The sequence below is a fragment of the Salvelinus fontinalis genome, chromosome 5 (genome assembly GCF_029448725.1).
Source record: "Salvelinus fontinalis isolate EN_2023a chromosome 5, ASM2944872v1, whole genome shotgun sequence".
Taxonomy (NCBI): Eukaryota; Metazoa; Chordata; class Actinopteri; order Salmoniformes; family Salmonidae; genus Salvelinus; species Salvelinus fontinalis.
The window spans coordinates 1,400,528-1,419,558 of record NC_074669.1 but is presented as its reverse complement, the minus strand read 5'-3'; the positions used below and the strand labels follow the sequence as shown (position 1 = coordinate 1,419,558).

At 43.6% G+C, this 19,031-nt stretch overlaps 1 protein-coding gene across 1 annotated transcript in view; it reads right to left on the bottom strand.

Annotated features, from left to right (window-relative positions):
* The window catches only part of hps5 (HPS5 biogenesis of lysosomal organelles complex 2 subunit 2), a 38,111-nt gene that overhangs the window by 16,971 nt on the left and 2,109 nt on the right, over positions 1–19,031 (bottom strand). Inside the window, exons 2-12 of the mRNA XM_055924353.1 lie at positions 15,543–15,668; positions 14,084–14,194; positions 13,569–13,633; positions 12,922–13,114; positions 12,236–12,366; positions 11,803–12,021; positions 8,070–8,230; positions 7,107–7,285; positions 3,962–4,120; positions 3,556–3,724; positions 1,792–1,909 (exon numbers count right to left, since the gene is read on the bottom strand). Of these exons, the coding sequence (XP_055780328.1) occupies positions 1,792–1,909; positions 3,556–3,724; positions 3,962–4,120; positions 7,107–7,285; positions 8,070–8,230; positions 11,803–12,021; positions 12,236–12,366; positions 12,922–13,114; positions 13,569–13,633; positions 14,084–14,194; positions 15,543–15,650 (1,613 nt within the window). The 5' untranslated portion in view covers positions 15,651–15,668. The remainder of the gene's footprint in view (positions 1–1,791; positions 1,910–3,555; positions 3,725–3,961; positions 4,121–7,106; positions 7,286–8,069; positions 8,231–11,802; positions 12,022–12,235; positions 12,367–12,921; positions 13,115–13,568; positions 13,634–14,083; positions 14,195–15,542; positions 15,669–19,031) is intronic.

Sequence of the window (19,031 nt, the reverse complement as noted above, 5' to 3'; positions counted from 1 at the left end):
CACTAAGACCAGAGGAACTGTCAACACCACCTCAGTCACATGTAACTACAGACACTAAGACCAGAGGAACTGTCAACACCACCTCAGTCACATGTAACTACAGACACTAAGACCAGAGGAACTGTCAACACCACCTCAGCCACATGTAACTACAGACACTAAGACCAGAGGAACTGTCAACATCACCTCAGTCACATGTAACTACAAACACTAAGACCAGAGGAACTGTCAACATCACCTCAGTCACATGTAACTACAGACACTAAGACCAGAGGAACTGTCAACACCACCTCAGCCACATGTAACTACAGACACTAAGACCAGAGGAACTGTCAACACCACCTCAGTCACATGTAACTACAGACACTAAGACCAGAGGAACTGTCAACACCACCTCAGTCACATGTAACTACAGACACTAAGACCAGAGGAACTGTCAACACCACCTCAGTCACATGTAACTACAGACACAACCAGAGGAACTGTCAACACCACCTCAGTCACATGTAACTACAGACACAACCAGAGGAACTGTCAACACCACCTCAGTCACATGTAACTACAGACACTAATACCAGAGGAACTGTCAACACCACCTCAGTCACATGTAACTACAGACACAACCAGAGGAACTGTCAACACCACCTCAGTCACATGTAACTACAGACACTAAGACCAGAGGAACTGTCAACACCACCTCAGTCACATGTAACTACAGACACTAAGACCAGAGGAACTGTCAACACCACCTCAGTCACATGTAACTACAGACACTAAGACCAGAGGAACTGTCAACACCACCTCAGTCACATGTAACTACAGACACTAAGACCAGAGGAACTGTCAACACCACCTCAGTCACATGTAACTACAGACACAACCAGAGGAACTGTCAACACCACCTCAGTCACATGTAACTACAGACACTAAGACCAGAGGAACTGTCAACACCACCTCAGTCACATGTAACTACAGACACTAAGACCAGAGGAACTGTCAACACCACCTCAGCCACATGTAACTACAGACACTAAGACCAGAGGAACTGTCAACACCACCTCAGTCACATGTAACTACAGACACTAAGACCAGAGGAACTGTCGACACCACCTCAGTCACATGTAACTACAGACACTAAGACCAGAGGAACGGTCGACACCACCTCAGTCACATGTAACTACAGACACTAAGACCAGAGGAACTGTCAACACCACCTCAGTCACAAACAATACAAACAGCGTGATAATGTGGAATCTGAATTGAAATCGTAAGTGAAGTGAAACGTACCGAATGCATCTGTAGACGAAAGGCAGTGAATGTAGGTCTTGAATAAAAACGGTTATTTAAAATGTGGTTGTCAGGGTTACTTCCCTTTTCCACCTATCAGAGAGAACAGCTGCATTTCCTTTGGTTTCACCTTGAAGCAAAGTTAATTTAAAATGACGACTTTCACTTCTCTTTCAGTCCACATACAACCTGTTAGTAAAGGACTTATTTTCACAAAGGACTAACTAGAGATATCTATATTGATTATGTTCATTACTAGCCACCGCAAGATTTCTACACAAAGAATGACGCATGTCACCTATCAAGAACGTGTAGGCTATCAGTTGATGATTCATAAGTCGACCTCGGGCCTCAGAAAATAGGTTTTTAACCTCTAAGGATTTTCATCCTGGTTAAATAAAGGCTAAGCTAAATGAATATACCATAGCATTGGACTAAAAAAAAGATATATATTCAGTATCACGTCACAGAGGCTTCTTTAGGCTCTGTAGATGGATGTATCACCTGTCTCTGACGGCCTGCAGGGCGATGCGGGAGTGTTTGGGGCGGAATGACAGGGGGAGGTGGAACTGGTGGTTAGCGCTGGGTTCAGTAACCTCCAAACTACCACCGCTCTGGGGATCTGGAGGAAGAAAGGATGGAGGGATGGAGGATGAGAGGAGAGGGAGGATGAGAGGAGAGGGAGGATGAGAGGGAGGATGAGAGGAGAGAACGCAAGCAGCCGATGCTGTAAAAAAAGTGCACAAAACCACTGGCCCCCAAAAATATAAATAAGATGACAATAAACACCCCCAAAAAATGATGTGGTAATATGTAGAGGATGATACTACTGAATCGGTGTCCCTAAACCGGGACAGTTGTTGTTCAATATGCGATAATGTGACTAGAAGGACGTTGTAAACAGCCAACTTTGCGGGAAAGACTTATATGGGTAGAAAGTTTAACTTCTTGTTAATCTAACTGCAGTGAACAAAGACCATGCTATTGTTTGAGGAGAGAGTGCACAACAACAAAACACCTTTTATCACGGACACTGGTTTGATACATTCACCTCTGAAGGTAAATAATGAACTTACATTCAGTAATCTTGCTCTGATTTGTCATCCTGAGATAAAATGTAGCGTAGTTTTATTTGATGAAATCCATTTTTATATTCAAATGTAGGAACTGGGTTCTACAGTTTGACCCCGCTGCTGTCTCTGGCTCCACACCCGCCCGGCCATCTTGATGTGTAAAGGTTAGTGTTTTTTCTGTAGGGAAGCTAATTATCTATCATGTATGACATTCCTGGGAGTGTGTAAACTTATATATTTTTTTATTACCATAGCATTTTTGTATGTTCTCTGTAGTTATGTACTTGAAAATGTATCAATTGACCAATTCGGGACATTTGGGCAGACTCGTGAAGTACACCTGGCTGACAAAATATTGTGTAGTGATGTAATTCTTCAATGGATCAGTCTGAAACTTTGCACAGACACAACTGCCATCTTGCGGACAACGTCTAAATTGCACCTAGAATCCCACATCACTGTCTGGCCTTTCTCTTGCATTTCAAAGACGACGCCGAAGACGCCCCCCCCAAAAAAATAAGAAAACGCATGTTTTTTTGTTTGTATTATATTTGACCAGATCTAATGTGTTATATTATCTATACCATTAGCTTATATCTGCTACATTGAGCCTCTCCAACAGCACCCTGGAGAGAGGCATGCTGGGAATGGACAAGCAACATATTTAACGCCCCTGCCTTTGACGAAGTGGGCACTGCTTACCACAGGGCAGCATCAGCACCACTCACCCTAAAAAAGCCCATTATCCCACTAGTTAAAAGCATTTGTCATAATTTTTGTGGGGCAGAATTATATGATGTTTTATGTGTTGTTGGAGGCGCTTGTATTATCTTTTACCAGATCTATTGTGTTATATTCTCCTACATTAATTACACATTTCCACAAACTTCAAAGTGTTTTCCTTTCAAATAGTATCAATAATACGCATATCTTTGCTTCAGTTGTCTGAGCTACCGGCAGTTAGATTTGGGTATGTTATTTTAGTCTGACATTGAAAAAAAAGGGTCTGCTCCGTAATGCTATTAAGGGTTTATTATACAGTAGTTTCATTCACATTTGACTTCGCCGTACAAAATGAAATCGCGCCACCGTAATGCTACAAAACATTGGTATTTCCCTCCCCCATTTTGTTTAGAGAACTTCCTCAGGGCTGGTATTGGTGGGTTATTAAACAGACCTTTCACCTGTCTCTTACCATGCTCCGCCCCCTGCTGCTGCTCCTCCTCCTGAACGAAGCTAAACTCCTTCAACCGCTCCTCCTCAAGCATCGATTGGCTGACCAGGGAGCTGGTCTCCTCGTCTGATTGGCTGCCTCGCCGGCTAATGACACGGTAGATGCCACAGTCCAGGACGTTGAAGCTCTCCTGAATAAAGAATAGATTGAGGGTACCAACAAAGACTTCATAACACATTCATAAGGACATAAAGGCTTACGTCCCGCACTGCTTGTTATGTATGTATGTGTTGTGTATGGGTTATAAAAGTGTCTTTATGTAGACACTATACAAATGAAGTTATACTGAACATCTCGTCAACTACCTTTAATAGTTGAGAACTACTGTGTCCTGATAGGGACAAACTGCACCTCCGGACAGACTCACATGAGAGGAGATGCTGCTCCTGCGACTGCTGGAGGCGGAGTCTAGAGGCTCCAGCTTGGCGACCACTTCCTCCAGCTGGCCAATCAGATCTAGGTGAGTGGTCACACTGAGCTGTGACCTCAGGTGATCCAGTCGGTCGATGGGAATCGACTTCCTGGCCTGGGAACGGTAAACAAATGAGCACGGCGGATATACAAATCATTCCTTAAGTTCTAGACCTCAGCTGAAGCTGGTAATGAATAGTGTGGCTGTGGAACAAGTTGAGGAGACTAAATTACTTGGTGTTACCTTAGATTGTAAACTGTCATGGTCAAAACATATAGATACAATGGTTGTAAAGATAGGGAGAGGTCTAGCCGTAATTAAGAGATGCTCTGCTTTTTTGACATCACACAAAGCAAGTCCTGCAGCCTCTAGTTTAATCTTGATTATTGTCCAGTCGTGTGGTTGCGTGCTGCAAGGAAAGACCTAGTTACGCTGCAGCTGGCCCAGAACAGAGCAGCACGTCTTGCTCTTCATTGTAATCAGAGAGCTGATATTAATACTATGCCAGTCTCTCTTGGCTAAGAGTTGAGGAGAGACTGACTGCATCACTTCTTGTTTTTACAAGAAACATTGTGTTGAAAATTCAAAATGGTTTGCATAGTCAACTTACACACAGCTCTGACACACACACTTACCCCACCAGACATGCCACCAGGGGTCTTTTCATAGCCCCCAGGTCCAGAACAAATTCAAGGAAACGTACAGTATTATACAGAGCCATGAGCGTGTGACCTACTGGTTGGTTGTAGGTAGTGACGTGTGACCTACTGGTTGTGTGTACTGACGTGTGACCTACTGGTGGTGTGTAGGTAGTGACATGTGACCTACTGGTGGTGTGTAGGTAGTGACATGTGACCTACTGGTGGTGTGTAGGTAGTGACATGTGACCTACTGGTGGTGTGTAGGTAGTGACGTGTGACCTACTGGTGGTGTGTAGGTAGTGACATGTGACCTACTGGCTGTGTGTAGGTAGTGACTTTTGACCTACTGGTGGTGTGTAGGTAGTGACATGTGACCTACTGGTGGTGTGTAGGTAGTGACGTGTGACCTACTGGTGGTGTGTAGGTAGTGACATGTGACCTACTGGTGGTGTGTAGGTAGTGACATGTGACCTACTGGTGGTGTGTAGGTAGTGACATGTGACCTACTGGCTGTGTGTAGGTAGTGACGTGTGACCTACTGGTGGTGTGTATGTAGTGACATGTGACCTACTGGTGGTGTGTAGGTAATGACATGTGACCTACTGGTGGTGTGTAGGTAGTGACATGTGACCTACTGGTGGTGTGTAGGTAGTGACATGTGACCTACTGGTGGTGTGTAGGTAGTGACGTGTGACCTACTGGTGGTGTGTATGTAGTGACATGTGACCTACTGGTGGTGTGTAGGTAGTGACATGTGACCTACTGGTGGTGTGTAGGTAGTGACGTGTGACCTACTGGCTGTGTGTAGGTACTGACATGTGACCTACTGGTGGTGGTGTGTAGGTAGTGACATGTATGTGGAACTAGCTGTCTCCATTGGCGTGGGCTAATGCCATTCTGCCTTCTCCCTGCAGCTCTCAGCCATTCTGCCTTCTCCCTGCAGCTCTCAGCCATTCTGCCTTCTCCCTGCAGCTCTCAGCCATCTCCCTGCAGCTCTCAGCCATCTCCCTGCAGCTCTCAGCCATTCTGCCTTCTCCCTGCAGCTCTCAGCCATCTCCCTGCAGCTCTCAGCCATCTCCCTGCATCTCCCTGCAGCTCTCAGCCATTCTGCCTTCTCCCTGCATCTCCCTGCAGCTCTCAGCCATTCTGCCTTATCCCTGCATCTCCCTGCATCTCCCTGCAGCTCTCAGCCATTCTGCCTTATCCCTGCATCTCTCAGCCATTCTGCCTTCTCCCTGCATCTCTCAGCCATTCTGCCTTCTCCCTGCATCTCTCAGCCATTCTGCCATCTCCCTGCAGCTCTCAGCCATTCTGCCTTCTCCCTGCAGCTCTCAGCCATCTCCCTGCAGCTCTCAGCCATTCTGCCTTCTCCCTGCAGCTCTCAGCCATCTCCCTGCATCTCCCTGCAGCTCTCAGCCATTCTGCCTTCTCCCTGCATCTCCCTGCAGCTCTCAGCCATTCTGCCTTATCCCTGCATCTCCCTGCATCTCCCTGCATCTCTCAGCCATTCTGCCTTCTCCCTGCATCTCTCAGCCATTCTGCCTTCTCCCTGCATCTCTCAGCCATTCTGCCTTCTCCCTGCATCTCTCAGCCATTCTGCCTTCTCCCTGCATCTCTCAGCCATTCTGCCTTCTCCCTGCAGCTCTCAGCCATTCTGCCTCCTCCCTGCATCTCTCAGCCATTCTGCCTCCTCCCTGCATCTCTCAGCCATTCTGCCTTCTCCCTACAGCAGTTACAGATCCATACAGCTATGGAGCCTCCATCCTACTAAACTACACTTCCTGAGTTAAATTCACACACAGGTGTTCAGAGCAGGTTAGATTAGATAATTATCCCAGGTGGTCTCGTTTGTCTCCCGTCTGTCAGTAAACGCTTTAACATGAAGATATGGCCGTGTGGGGAAACACTAACCCTAAGATGTGTACCAATTTAACCATTTATAAAATATATATATTTCCTGGCTGACATGAAAGATATAGTCACCATGTTTCCAAAACGGTACCGCAAGGGATGCGTGTTAACTTTTCAGACTGCGTGTCTGGGCTCTTAACAAAAAGCCCTCTGTAAGGAAGACACTATCGTCAATAGGTGCTAAAGCAGTTAGAGTCTATGAATGTGGTAGATCAAGGCCTAATTCTGCCTAATGGGCGGGCCGGCTCTGAGAGGCCGGTTCCTCCTGCATGTGGTTGGAAGACCAATAGCGAAAGGAATATGAAGTTTGGGACACACAAGTGATGCTTCATGATAATCATACATGGATTTAACATGAGCATTTTTTTTTGTCCAATAAATAAATGCTTGCATGGATATGTGGTTTTGTTTAGGAACTTTTTGTTAGTTTGACATTTTGGCATTGTGAAACCAGCTGAAAAATAAATAAATAAATACAACGTAATAAAGAGTCTAACTCTTGATTCGAACTATAAGCTGCATAAGACCCGCAGTAATACGAGTCTCACCTTGCTGGGGGCGATCGCATGCTGGAACATCACACAGACCGTGGCCGCTAGAGACCACGCCTCCCTGCGTAGCAGCCTGTCGACACACCGCTCCACAGACAACAGCGAGAGGTGGGACAAGCGGCCGTCACCATGGAGACAGAACACCTCGTTGCGGTACACCGCTATCTCAACCACGTCTGAAGAAAAAAAAAAAGAAAAATAATTGAGCGTCTCCATTTTCTTTTCAGATCATTAATTCATCTTTTTGGCTTTTTAACCGAAGGGTAGTAGAGAAACATCTAGAAACATCTAGAGACATAAATAGTCACAGATCTGAAATGTACACTCAAATACAACATATACTGAACTAAATTATAAAAACGCAACATGCAACGATTTCTAATCTATATATGTCACATGACTTGGCAGGGGTGCAGCCATGGGTGCCCAGCCAATCAGAATGCCTTTTTCACCACAATGGGGCTTTATTACAGACAGAAATAGTCATTACACACACTCCTCACCCGACAATCCCACAGGTAAAGAAGCAGTGGACATTCCTACAGTCAACATGCCAATTGCACGCTCCCTCAAAACTTGAGACATCTGTGGCATTGTGTTGTGTGACAAAACTGCACATTTTAGAGTGGCCTTTTATTGTCCCCAGCACAAGGTGCATCTGTGTAATGATCATGCTGTTTAATCAGCTTCTTGATATGCCACACCTGTCAGGTGGATGGATTATCTTGACAAAAAAAAAAAGGAAAAATGCTCACTAACAGGGGATGTCAATACATTTGTGCACAACATTTGAGAGAAATAAAAATTTTGTGCGTATGGAATATTTCTGGTATCTTTTATTTCAGCTCATGAAACATGGGACCAAACACATCACATGTTGCGTTTATATTTTTGGTCAGTGTAGTTAGTTTGTTGTTATTGGAGAATGCTGAACTACTACCTAAAGCTACTGCTACTAACCTTTGACCTCGGTCCACAGCAGTACCTGGCCACTCTGAGGAGTGAAGACATAGATAGCCGAGTCTGTCCAGGTCAGCAGGTTCTGATCCCCAAAGTATAACAGTCTGGGGAAGGCTATTGACTGGGAACTCTTCTGGGCTGGGTTGTAATGGGGCTCACTTCTGCAGATAAAAAAAACAACAACAAAAACAGAATTAGTGTAAAGGACGTCACACGGCTTTAAAGCGAGTACAGCTTCCTTATGTTCATACAGAGGCTCGAACCCAGGACCTCTGCCTCGTAAACACGTGACCGCCCTCCTGAAGTGTCTTACCCAGTCGTGCTACCGAAATGCTAGCTATTTGTCCAAAAGTTATAGAACACCTACTCATTCAAGGGTTTTTATTCATTTTTACTATTTTCTACATTGTAGAATAATAGTGAAGACATCAAAACTATGAAATAACACATTTGGAATCATGTAGTAACCAAAAAAAGATGTGAGATTCTTCAAATAGCCACCCTTTACCTTGATGACAGCTTTGCACAGTCTTGGCATTCTCTCAACCAGCATCACCTGGAATGTTTTTCCGACAGTCTTGAAGGAGTTCCACATATGCTGAGCACTTATTGGCTGCTTTTCTTTCACTCTGCGGTCCGACTCATCCAAAACCATCTCAATTGGGTTGAGGTCGGGGGATTGTGGAGACCAGGGCATCTGATGCAGCACTCCATCACTCTCCATCTTGGGCAAATAGTTGAACTGTTACTTGAAATGCATTCCAGGTAACTACCTCATGAAGCTGGTTGAGAGAATGCCAAGAGTGTGCAAAGCTGTCATCAAGGCAAAGGGTGGCTATTTGAAGAATTTCAAATATATTTTGTTTGTTTAACACTTTTTTGGTTACTACATGATTCCATATGTTATTTCATAGTTTTGATGTCTTCACTATTATTCTACAATGTAGAAAATAGTAAAAATAAAGAAAAACCTTAGAATGAGCAGGTGTCCAAACTTTTGACTAGTACTGTATATATTAGCTTACAATGTACTTACAACTTACAATGTGCTTACAATGAGTCAATCACCCTAGATTCTCAGACCTAGAAGTTAACACACACACACACACACACACACACATTTGCACATTGTTCTTACAGCCTGAATGTAAAAAATATTTTTAGGTCACTGATCTACACACAATACCCCAATAACGTCAAAGTGGAATTATATTTTGAGCAATGTCTTGAGTCAATAAGTATTCAACCACTTTGTTATATCAACCCTGAATAAGTTCAGGAGTAACAATGTGCTTAACAAGTCACATAATACGTCGCATGGACTCACTGTGTGCAATAATAATAGTGTATAACACAATGTTTGAATGACTACCTCATCTCTGTACCCCACACATACAATCATCTCTAAGGTCCCTTACACAGAACCCAAACCAGCTGCGAGCGTGCGCCATCGTGTGCTATCAAGCATAAATGTATTTTGTCCCCCCACACCAAACGCGATCACGACACACAGGTTAAAATATTAAAACAAACTCTGAACCAATGACATTAATTTGGGGACAGGTCAAAAAGCATTAAACATGTATGGCAATTTGGCTAGTTAGCTTGCACTTGTTAGCTAATTTGTCCTATTTAGCTAGCTTGCTGTTGCTAGCTAATTTGTCCTATTTAGTTAGCTTGCTGTTGCTAGCTAATTTGTCCTATTTAGTTAGCTTGCTGTTGCTAGCTAATTTGTCCTGGGATATAAACATTGAGTTGTTATTTTACCTGAACTGCCCAAGGTCCTCTACTCCGACAAATTAATCCACACACAAAACGGCCAACCAAATCGTTTCTAGTCATCTATCCTCCTTCCAGGCTTTTTCATCGTTGAACTTATATGGTGATCGCATCTAACTGTTCATAGTATTACCACGACTACAGGCAAAACAGTTCGTCTTTCAATCACCCACGTGGGTATAACCAATGAGGAGATGGCACGTGGGTACCTGCTTCTATAAACCAATGAGGAGATGGGAGAGGCAGGACTTTCAGCGCGATCTCCGTCAGAAATAGGAATGACTTCTATTTTAGCCCTTGTAAACCCAGATGCTCGTTGGCGCGCGCAAGCAGTGTGGGTGCAATAATTGAATAACATGGATTTCTACATTTATTTTGCCAAGCTCGCGCATGTGACGTGTCCGGTCTGGTCAGCATGTTAGTCAAGCAGTGAATTTCAAACACAGATTCCACCATAAAGACCAGGGATGTTATTCAATGCCTCACAAAGAAGGGCACCTATTGGTAGATGGGTAAAAAAAAGTGGAGTTGCTTACCAAGACGACATTGATTGTTCCTGAGTTGCCTAGTTACAGTTTTGGACTCGTCTTGAAAATCTATGGCAAGACTTGAAAATGGCTGACTAGCAATGATCAACTTGATGAATGAAAATATAAATAAAGTGCAAATCTTGCACAATCCAGGTTTGGAAAACTATTAAACTTATCCAGAAAGACACAGCTGTAAATCGCCACCAAGGTCCTTCTATGAAGTATTGACTCAGGGGTGTGAATACTTATGTAAATTAGATATCCGGATTTAATTTTCAATAAATAATAAAACAAAATACATGTTTTCATTTTGTCATTATGTGGTATTGTGTGTCGATGGGTTAAAAAAACGAAAAACTATTTAACTTCATTGGGATAGGGGGCAGCATTGGGAAGTTTGGATGAAAAGCGTGCCCAGAGTAAATTGCCTGTTACTCAGGCCCAGAAGCTAGGATATGCATATAATTGGTAGATTTGGATGGAAAACACTCTAAAGATTCCAAAAACTGTTAAAATGATGTCTGTGAGTACAACAGAACTCATATGGCAGGCTAAAAACCTGAGAAAAATCCAACCAGGAAGTGGGAAATCTGAGGTTTGTAGTTTTTAAAGTGATTGCCTATCCAATATCCTGTGTCTGTGAGATTGCACTTCCTAAGGCTTCCAGTAGATGTCAACAGTCTTTAGAAGTTGTTTCAGGCTTGTATTGTGAAAGGGGATCTGAAAGACATTAGTCTAGTCTCGCGCATGAGTGCGAAGCTCGTTCTCTTTCCTTTCTAATGACAATGGAATTGTCCGGTTGGAATATTATTGAAGATTTATGATAAAAACATCCTAAAGATTGATTATATACATCATTTGACATGTTTCTACGAACTTTAATGGAACTTTTTTGACTTTGTCTGGACTTTGTGCATTTGGATTACTGGACTAAACACGCAAACAAAAAGGAGGTATTTGGACATAAAGATGAACTATATCGAACAAAATTAACATTTATTATCTAACATGGAGTCCTGGGAGTGCCATCAGATGAAGATCATCAAAGGTAAGTGATTAATTTTAACGCTATTTCTGTCTTTTGTGACACCTCTACTTCTTTGGAAAATGGCTGTATGGTTTTCTGTGGCTAGGCGCTGACCTAACATAATCGCATGGTGTGCTTTCGCCGTAAAGCCTATTTGAAATCGGACACAGCGGCTGGATAAACAAGAAGTTTATCTTTAAAAAATGGTGTATAATACTTGTATGTTTGAGGAATTTTAATTATGAGATTTCTGTTGTTTGAATTTGACACCCTGCAATTTCACTGGCTGTCTCGATCGATCCCCGAGAGGTTAATCCATTTTGACTTCAGGCTGTAACACAACAAAATGTAGAATAAGTCAAAAGGGTATATTTCCTGAAGGCCACCGTACACACACCTGTAGCTGATGAGAGGTACAGATGGTACGGCCAGCAGCTGTTTAAACTGGTGCGTGCTGAGGACATCTCCACTGAAGCTGGCCTCCCAGACTCTAGACCCAGGCCTGGCACAGTACAGCAGAGGAGGTTGGCCAGCAGTCACGCCACGGCTCAGAGGGAAGAAACACGCTCCGTACTCCCCATCACGCTCCTTGTTACCGACACGCCAGAACTTCTCCCTGTGGATAGTGAGAGGAGGAACTGGGTCGTACTTTAAACCTTATAGACCAAACCTGAGACATTGACCAGATAATATGACACACTAATATTAAAATGTTAATAATTTTTTATATTTTTTATATTAAATATAAAAAAATATCTTCTTCTATGCTTCCACAACACTTCTGTAACATCTGGGCGGCCTACTGCCCCCAGTTACATCCCCACACTCACCTCTCCGTGTCACAGAGGTAGCAGCGGCTGAGAGAGGACACAAGTAGTCGTCCGTCCAGATAACCCAGCTGAACCACCCTGGAATCCACAGTAGTGATGGTCTGGATGGGGAAGATCACAAACGCTGAGCCCTGGACAACACAGAACAAAGGATCGTGGGAATAGACAGGATAAGTAAGATGGAGATTGTAAATAGATCACGGGAATGGGGACGGGGAAAAAAAAACTGTACCTGATAATCAATTAATTACGTGAGTGCAGTAGCTATTAGTAGCTATATTGAGTGCAGTAGCTATTCCTAGCTTGGTGCCAGATGTTTGCTGTACAGCCAACCATTACCAGTGTTCTCATGCCAGACATTTGGCATGACAAAGACCATAGGAGTTGGCATGACAAAGACCATAGGAGTTGGCATGACAAAGACCATAGGAGTTGGCATGACAAAGACCATAGGAGTTGGCATGACAAAGACCATAGGAGTTGGCATGACAAAGACCATAGGAGTTGGCATGACAAAGACCATAGGAGTTGGCATGACAAAGACCATAGGAGTTGGCATGACAAAGACCATAGGAGTTGGCATGACAAAGACCATAGAGGTGGCATGACACCACAAATAGAGGTGGGACCAGGCTAATATAACTTTCACCTCCCCAAAATAAAACCCAACGGTGAGTTCCCACTACCTTTCCGAGTTTGGAGGATCCAGCGCGGAGGAAGGACACCTTGCCCCCCTTGTCCCCAGCAAACACCCTGAGGGCTGCGGTGTCCCAGCAGAGAGAGGTGACCGTCTGGCCACGGTGTTCCCAGGAAACACTGACCCTCTCTGGTCTGCCACGACGCTCCAGCTGAAGCTCCCACACTACCACCAGGCCCTGACTGAGAGTGGACAGACAGACAGATCACCACCAGGCCCTGACTAGAGGACAAGAGACAGTAGTATAGTACTAACACCTAGACTACCAGACCCTGACTAGAGGACAAGAGACAGTAGTATAGTACTAACACCTAGACTACCAGACCCTGACTAGAGGACAAGAGACAGTAGTATAGTACTAACACCTAGACTACCAGACCGTGATTGAGACACACAGAGAGAGAAAACCTTGCATCCCAAATCTACCCCTAGTTTATCTACAACCAGGTCCTGACTTCCAACATGCAGAGAAAGACAGAGAGAGAGGCAGACTGGGAGGCAGACAGACAGGAAAGCAAGCTCAAAAAGCCTGACACTTACTTATTGAAGTAGTTGAAGTCACTGAAAGTAAGTAAACATGTGAACTTCAAAATTGATTTCTATGCTTTGAGTTATTTTTAAAACATTTTTTTTGACCTTGTTGCCACAGCAATAAAGTCTTCATCATGTGGACAACATGACACCTGAGTGATAGATCCCTCCTGGAATAGAAGAAATAGTACACTTATTGATCCCTGGCCGAGTCATACCAAAGACAGGAAAAATGGGACCTGGCACACAGAATTAAGGAGATGGATTATGGGTAAGGCCCTGCGACAAACTAGTGTGATACATCAAGCTGACTCACACTACAGAAACAGGAGATAGACTAGTGTCCTGTCTAGGGGGTGTACTGTACATCAAGCTGCCTCACACTACAGAAACAGGAGATAGACTAGTGTCCTGTCTAGGGGGTGTACTGGTACATCAAGCTGCCTCACTACAGAAACAGGAGGTGTGCTGTTCTGGCTCGCTCGTGCAAAGTTCTTAAAAACAGGAGTATGTACAGTATCTATCTAACAACAACAACAAACTGGTCTTATATATCCTGTCAAGCCGTTTATTATTGAATTGTATTACCAGGGAGAAGACGACAACATTATATACGCTACCTTGTGTGTGAGGATGAGCCTCTGCTTCCATCCTTCCCTCTGGATGAGGTGCAGCCCTCCAGCTGATGTTCCTAAAGCTAGCCACTTCCTCGATACTGCCAGGCAGGTGCACTGACAGACAAGAGAGGGTTTTCAAAACACAGTCTGATTAAAATCAGGCTTCAATAAACAATTCATTGATATATACAGCCTGACACATTGGAGTGTAAATGTTCCTTACAAGCTAGAATGTTGAAAAAAAAAAAAAATACATTTAAATGTATTCTACCGGTTGTCTGTGCGAAATTTGAGACAAAATATCCACAGGAAGGTATTGTTTGCCCAACTTTTTTACAACTTTCTAGAGAGCCGGTAGGTTTGCCACTGCCAGCGAGCAACTTTCGGTCTGTGGTTGGGTTACACTGGGCTATCGTTTACATATTGTGCTACCGTTTACATATTGTGCTATCGTTTACATATTGTGCTGTCTGCCACCATTTACATATTGTGCTACCGTTTACATATTGTGCTATCGTTTACATATTGTGCTGTCTGCTACCATTTACATATTGTGCTATCGTTTACATATTGTGCTACCGTTTACATATCGTGCTGTCTGCTATCGTTTACATATTGTGCTATCGTTTACATATTGTGCTGTCTGCCACCATTTACATATTGTGCTACCGTTTACATATTGTGCTATCGTTTACATATTGTGCTGTCTGCTACCATTTACATATTGTGCTATCGTTTACATATTGTGCTACCGTTTACATATTTTGCTATCCGTTTACATATTGTGCTGTTTGCTACCATTTACATATTGTGCTATCGTTTACATATTGTGCTACCGTTTACATATCGTGCTGTCTGCTATCGTTTACATATTGTGCTATCGTTTACATATTGTGCTAGTGTTTACGTCACAGAAGATCGGAAATACAAACATATTTCTACATATTTTGTCTCAAATTTCGAACAGCTGAAGGACAAACCACACAGACAACCAGTAGAATAAGTTCAAATGTAAATTCAACATTCTGGCTTGTAACGAACATTTACACGATTTTGCACTCCAACGTGCCAGCCTGTATATATATCAATTGTGTATTACAGACTGATTAATCAGACTAAAACAAACTATTCACAGGAGCTGGAAAGTAATTTTATTTTTTAAATTCAATACACTAGAGGCGGCAGGTAGTCTAGTGGTTAGAGCGTTGGGCCAGTAACCGAAAGGTTGCTAGATCGAATCCCCGAGCTGACAAGGTAAAAATCTGTCATTCTGCCCCTGAACAAGGCAATTTAACCCACTGTTGTGGTAAGCCGTCATTGTAAATAAGAATTTGTTCTTAACTGACTTAAATAAAAACCTTACAATCCACTTGATATCTCATCCTTCAACAAATCAATTTAATTTTTGGAGTCGAACCTGTAAACTTTTCTCAACTAATAATAACGTGCATGCGTGACCTACCTTAAGCCTGCCAGAGTCCAGGCGGAGGGCAGAGAGCAGGGGCTCCAGACAGTCAAACTCAGCCAGCACATGACTCTGGACTTCAGGCACTACAGGTAACATGGGCATGGTTACAGTCCTGACCAGCTTAGAGAGAAGGAGAGAATGGGATAGAGAAGGAGAGAGGGGGAAGGAAATGAGGGAGAGAGAATATATTGTTTTATTTCCTGCTGTCACAGTACCAGACACCCCCCCCCCCCACACACACACACACACACACACACACACACACACACACACACACAAGCACACCTTAAGCAACATATTTTGTAAAAAGCTTGGTCTAGGGGCCATAGAAAAAGTTTTTCTAGAAGACTGACTAGCACAGTCTAATCAAACCAACATTTTATTTTTGTTATTTTTTCATTTAACCAGGTAGGCTAGTTGAGAACAAGTTCTCATTTGCAACTGCGACCTGGCCAAAATAAAGCATAGCAATTCGACACATACAACAACACAGAGTTACACATGGAATAAACAAAAAATACAATCAATAATACAGTTGAAAAAAGAAAACAAAAAGTCTATATACAGTGAGTGCAAATGAGGTAAGATAAGGGAGTTAAGGCAATAAATAGGCCATGGTGGCAAAGTAATTACAATATAGAAATTAAACACTGGAATGGTAGATGTGCAGAAGATTAATGTGCAAGTAGAGATACTGGGGTGCAAAAAAGTAAGAAAAATAAATAAATACAGTATGGGGATGAGGTAGATAGAGGAATTGGCTTTGGGGGTGACCAGTGAAAGATACCTGCTGGAGCGCGTGCTGCTATGGTGATCAGTGAGCTGAGATAAGGCGGGGCTTTACCTAGCAGAGACTTGTAGATGACCTGGAGCCAGTGGGTTTGGCGACGAGTATGAAGCGAGGGCCAACCAACGAGAGCGTACAGGTCGCAGTGGTGGGTAGTGTATGGGGCTTTGGTGACAATGTCAAAATGTCATTCTGTCATACACAATGCTAAGACAAAACATTGTTATGTTGTAGCCAGCCCTATTTAATCGGAGAAATGTATCATCCTGTGTAAATTGTAAAGATGCAGCTCAGCTAGTCCTCTGTCGGCTAAGCCTCGGCCGCCTAGGGTCGGCTAAGCCTCGGCCGCCTAGGGTCGGCTAAGCCTCGGCCGCCTAGGGTCGGCTAAGCCTCGGCCGCCTAGGGTCGGCTAAGCCTCGGCCGCCTAGGGTCGGCTAAGCCTCGGCCGCCTAGGGTCGGCTAAGCCTCGGCCGCCTAGGGTCGGCTAAGCCTCGGCCGCCTAGGGTCGGCTAAGCCTCGGCCGCCTAGGGTCGGCTAAGCCTCGGCCGCCTAGGGTCGGCTAAGCCTCGGCCGCCTAGAGTCGGCTAAGCCTCGGCCGCCTAGAGTTGGCTAACCCTCAGGTGCCCTCAACTTCCTAGTGTAGGGCCCTATACAATCTGTTTATCCCAGTTCTTCCTCAAAATTACACTATTTAAATAAAAATACAAAACAACATTGGACGTTCAAAGTCGACAACAATGCTTAAACCACATCAGGAGACCAATTTTGAGGTCTGGGGGGGGGGGGGGGGGGGGGGAATTGAAGAAATGTTGCATGGTGCATTGTGTGTGTAGGTACAAGTGTGCATGCGGCCAGAGTTGCCAGGTCTAGCTAACATTTGTAGCCCAAAACCTGTCCCAGAAGGCCTGAAAAATAGCCCAGAGAGGAACTGACATATTTATACAATAAACCCTTTTTCCATAACGTTATCGAGCCAATTAAGAAGGAATATCGTAGTAACGACGTTAGAAACAAATTTCGGTTTTCTAAAAAAAAAAAAACTATTGAGATGTATTTGAATGTCGCAAGAGAAAAGATCATTTGCCTTAATTAAACTCGCTAGATCGTTTCCCATCAATGAATGTCAATGTAACTTGTTTGACTGCTATGATTAAGCAATACGGCACAAGGGGGTGTGGTATATGGCCAGTATATGGCCAACTGGTACACAGCATTGTGCGTAAGAACATCCCTTAGCCGTGGTATATGGCCAATATACCACGGCTAAGGGATGTTCTTACGCACGACGCAATTCGTACAATGCTGTGTACTACTCACTTCACAGAACAGCGCAAACTGGCTCTAACCAGGATAGAAAGAGGAGTGGGAGGCCCCGGTGCATAACTGAGCAAGAGAACAAGTACATTAGAGTGTATAGATTGAGAAACAGACACTTCACAAGTCCTCAACTGGCAGCTTCATTAAATAGTACCCACAAAACACCAGTCTCAACGTCAACAGTGAAGAGGCGACTTCGGGATGCTGGCCTTCTAGAGTTGCAAAGAAAAAGCCATATCTCAGACTGGCCAATAAAAGAAAAGATTAAGATGGGCAAAAGAACACAGACACTGGACAGAGGAACTCTGCCTAGAAGGCCAGCATCCCGGAGTCGCCTCTTCACTGTTGACGTTGAGACTGGTGTTTTGTGGGTACTATTTAATGAAGCTGCCAGTTGAGGACTTGTGAAGTGTCTGTTTACTAATCTATATATATATATACACACATTTTAAAGAGAAATTACATGGCGGCCGCGGTGCAACTTAAAAATAGCCCCAAAACCCGCAACCCATACATTTTCCCCTGCGACATATTTTTCAAAATTCTGGAAAACTGCGAACATGGCAACACTGTACGCGGCACCAATCAGAGATCGGTGTTACTGTCGTGCTCAAGTGACTGCAGTTTGCTAAACGAAACGGCCACTGAATTGATGCAAATAATCATGACAGCAATCCGCTAGATATGAACCCTAAACCCTAATCACACGGGACTAGTATTATTATGTAATTATTACTCCAGCATGTACCTGTAATTTGTGTTGTTGTCGCACTGCTTTGCTTTATCTTGACCAGGTCGCAGTTGTAAATGAGAACTTGTTCTCAACTGACCTACCTGGTTAAATAAAAGTTAAATAAAAAGTGTTTTCCCTAATTCAAAATGGACCGTTAATAACGGAAGCCTGGATGCTATTCTATGCGTGAAGATATTTGACATGTCTAGGGATAGCCTAATATTGGCATTCATGTCGGAGAAAGTAAAAATAATAATGCATATCAATAAGAATCATGAACTGTCTGTAACCTATGCAGACATTTAATTAACTGACGCATTTGGCAATTCATTGGCACAATATCGTCCACTTCATCTTTTATAAGAGAAGTATGGCACTAGATATGTGACAAAGCAGATCATTCATCTGTAGGCTGCCTACATAACGCTTTGTTTTAAGCATCAATTTGTTCCCATGTTTTTACACAAATTGTGTGCAGCATCTGTAATATCCCTCAAAAACACTTGGATGACGATTCGCACGGGATAAGTACTATCAGAGGACCTGGGAGTTTGCCGAAAAACTGTAGGGTTTTTAGAGCTGGGATAATAGTACAAATTACTGTCATGGCAGATTCGGGACGGGACTAAAATGACGAATGTGGTTT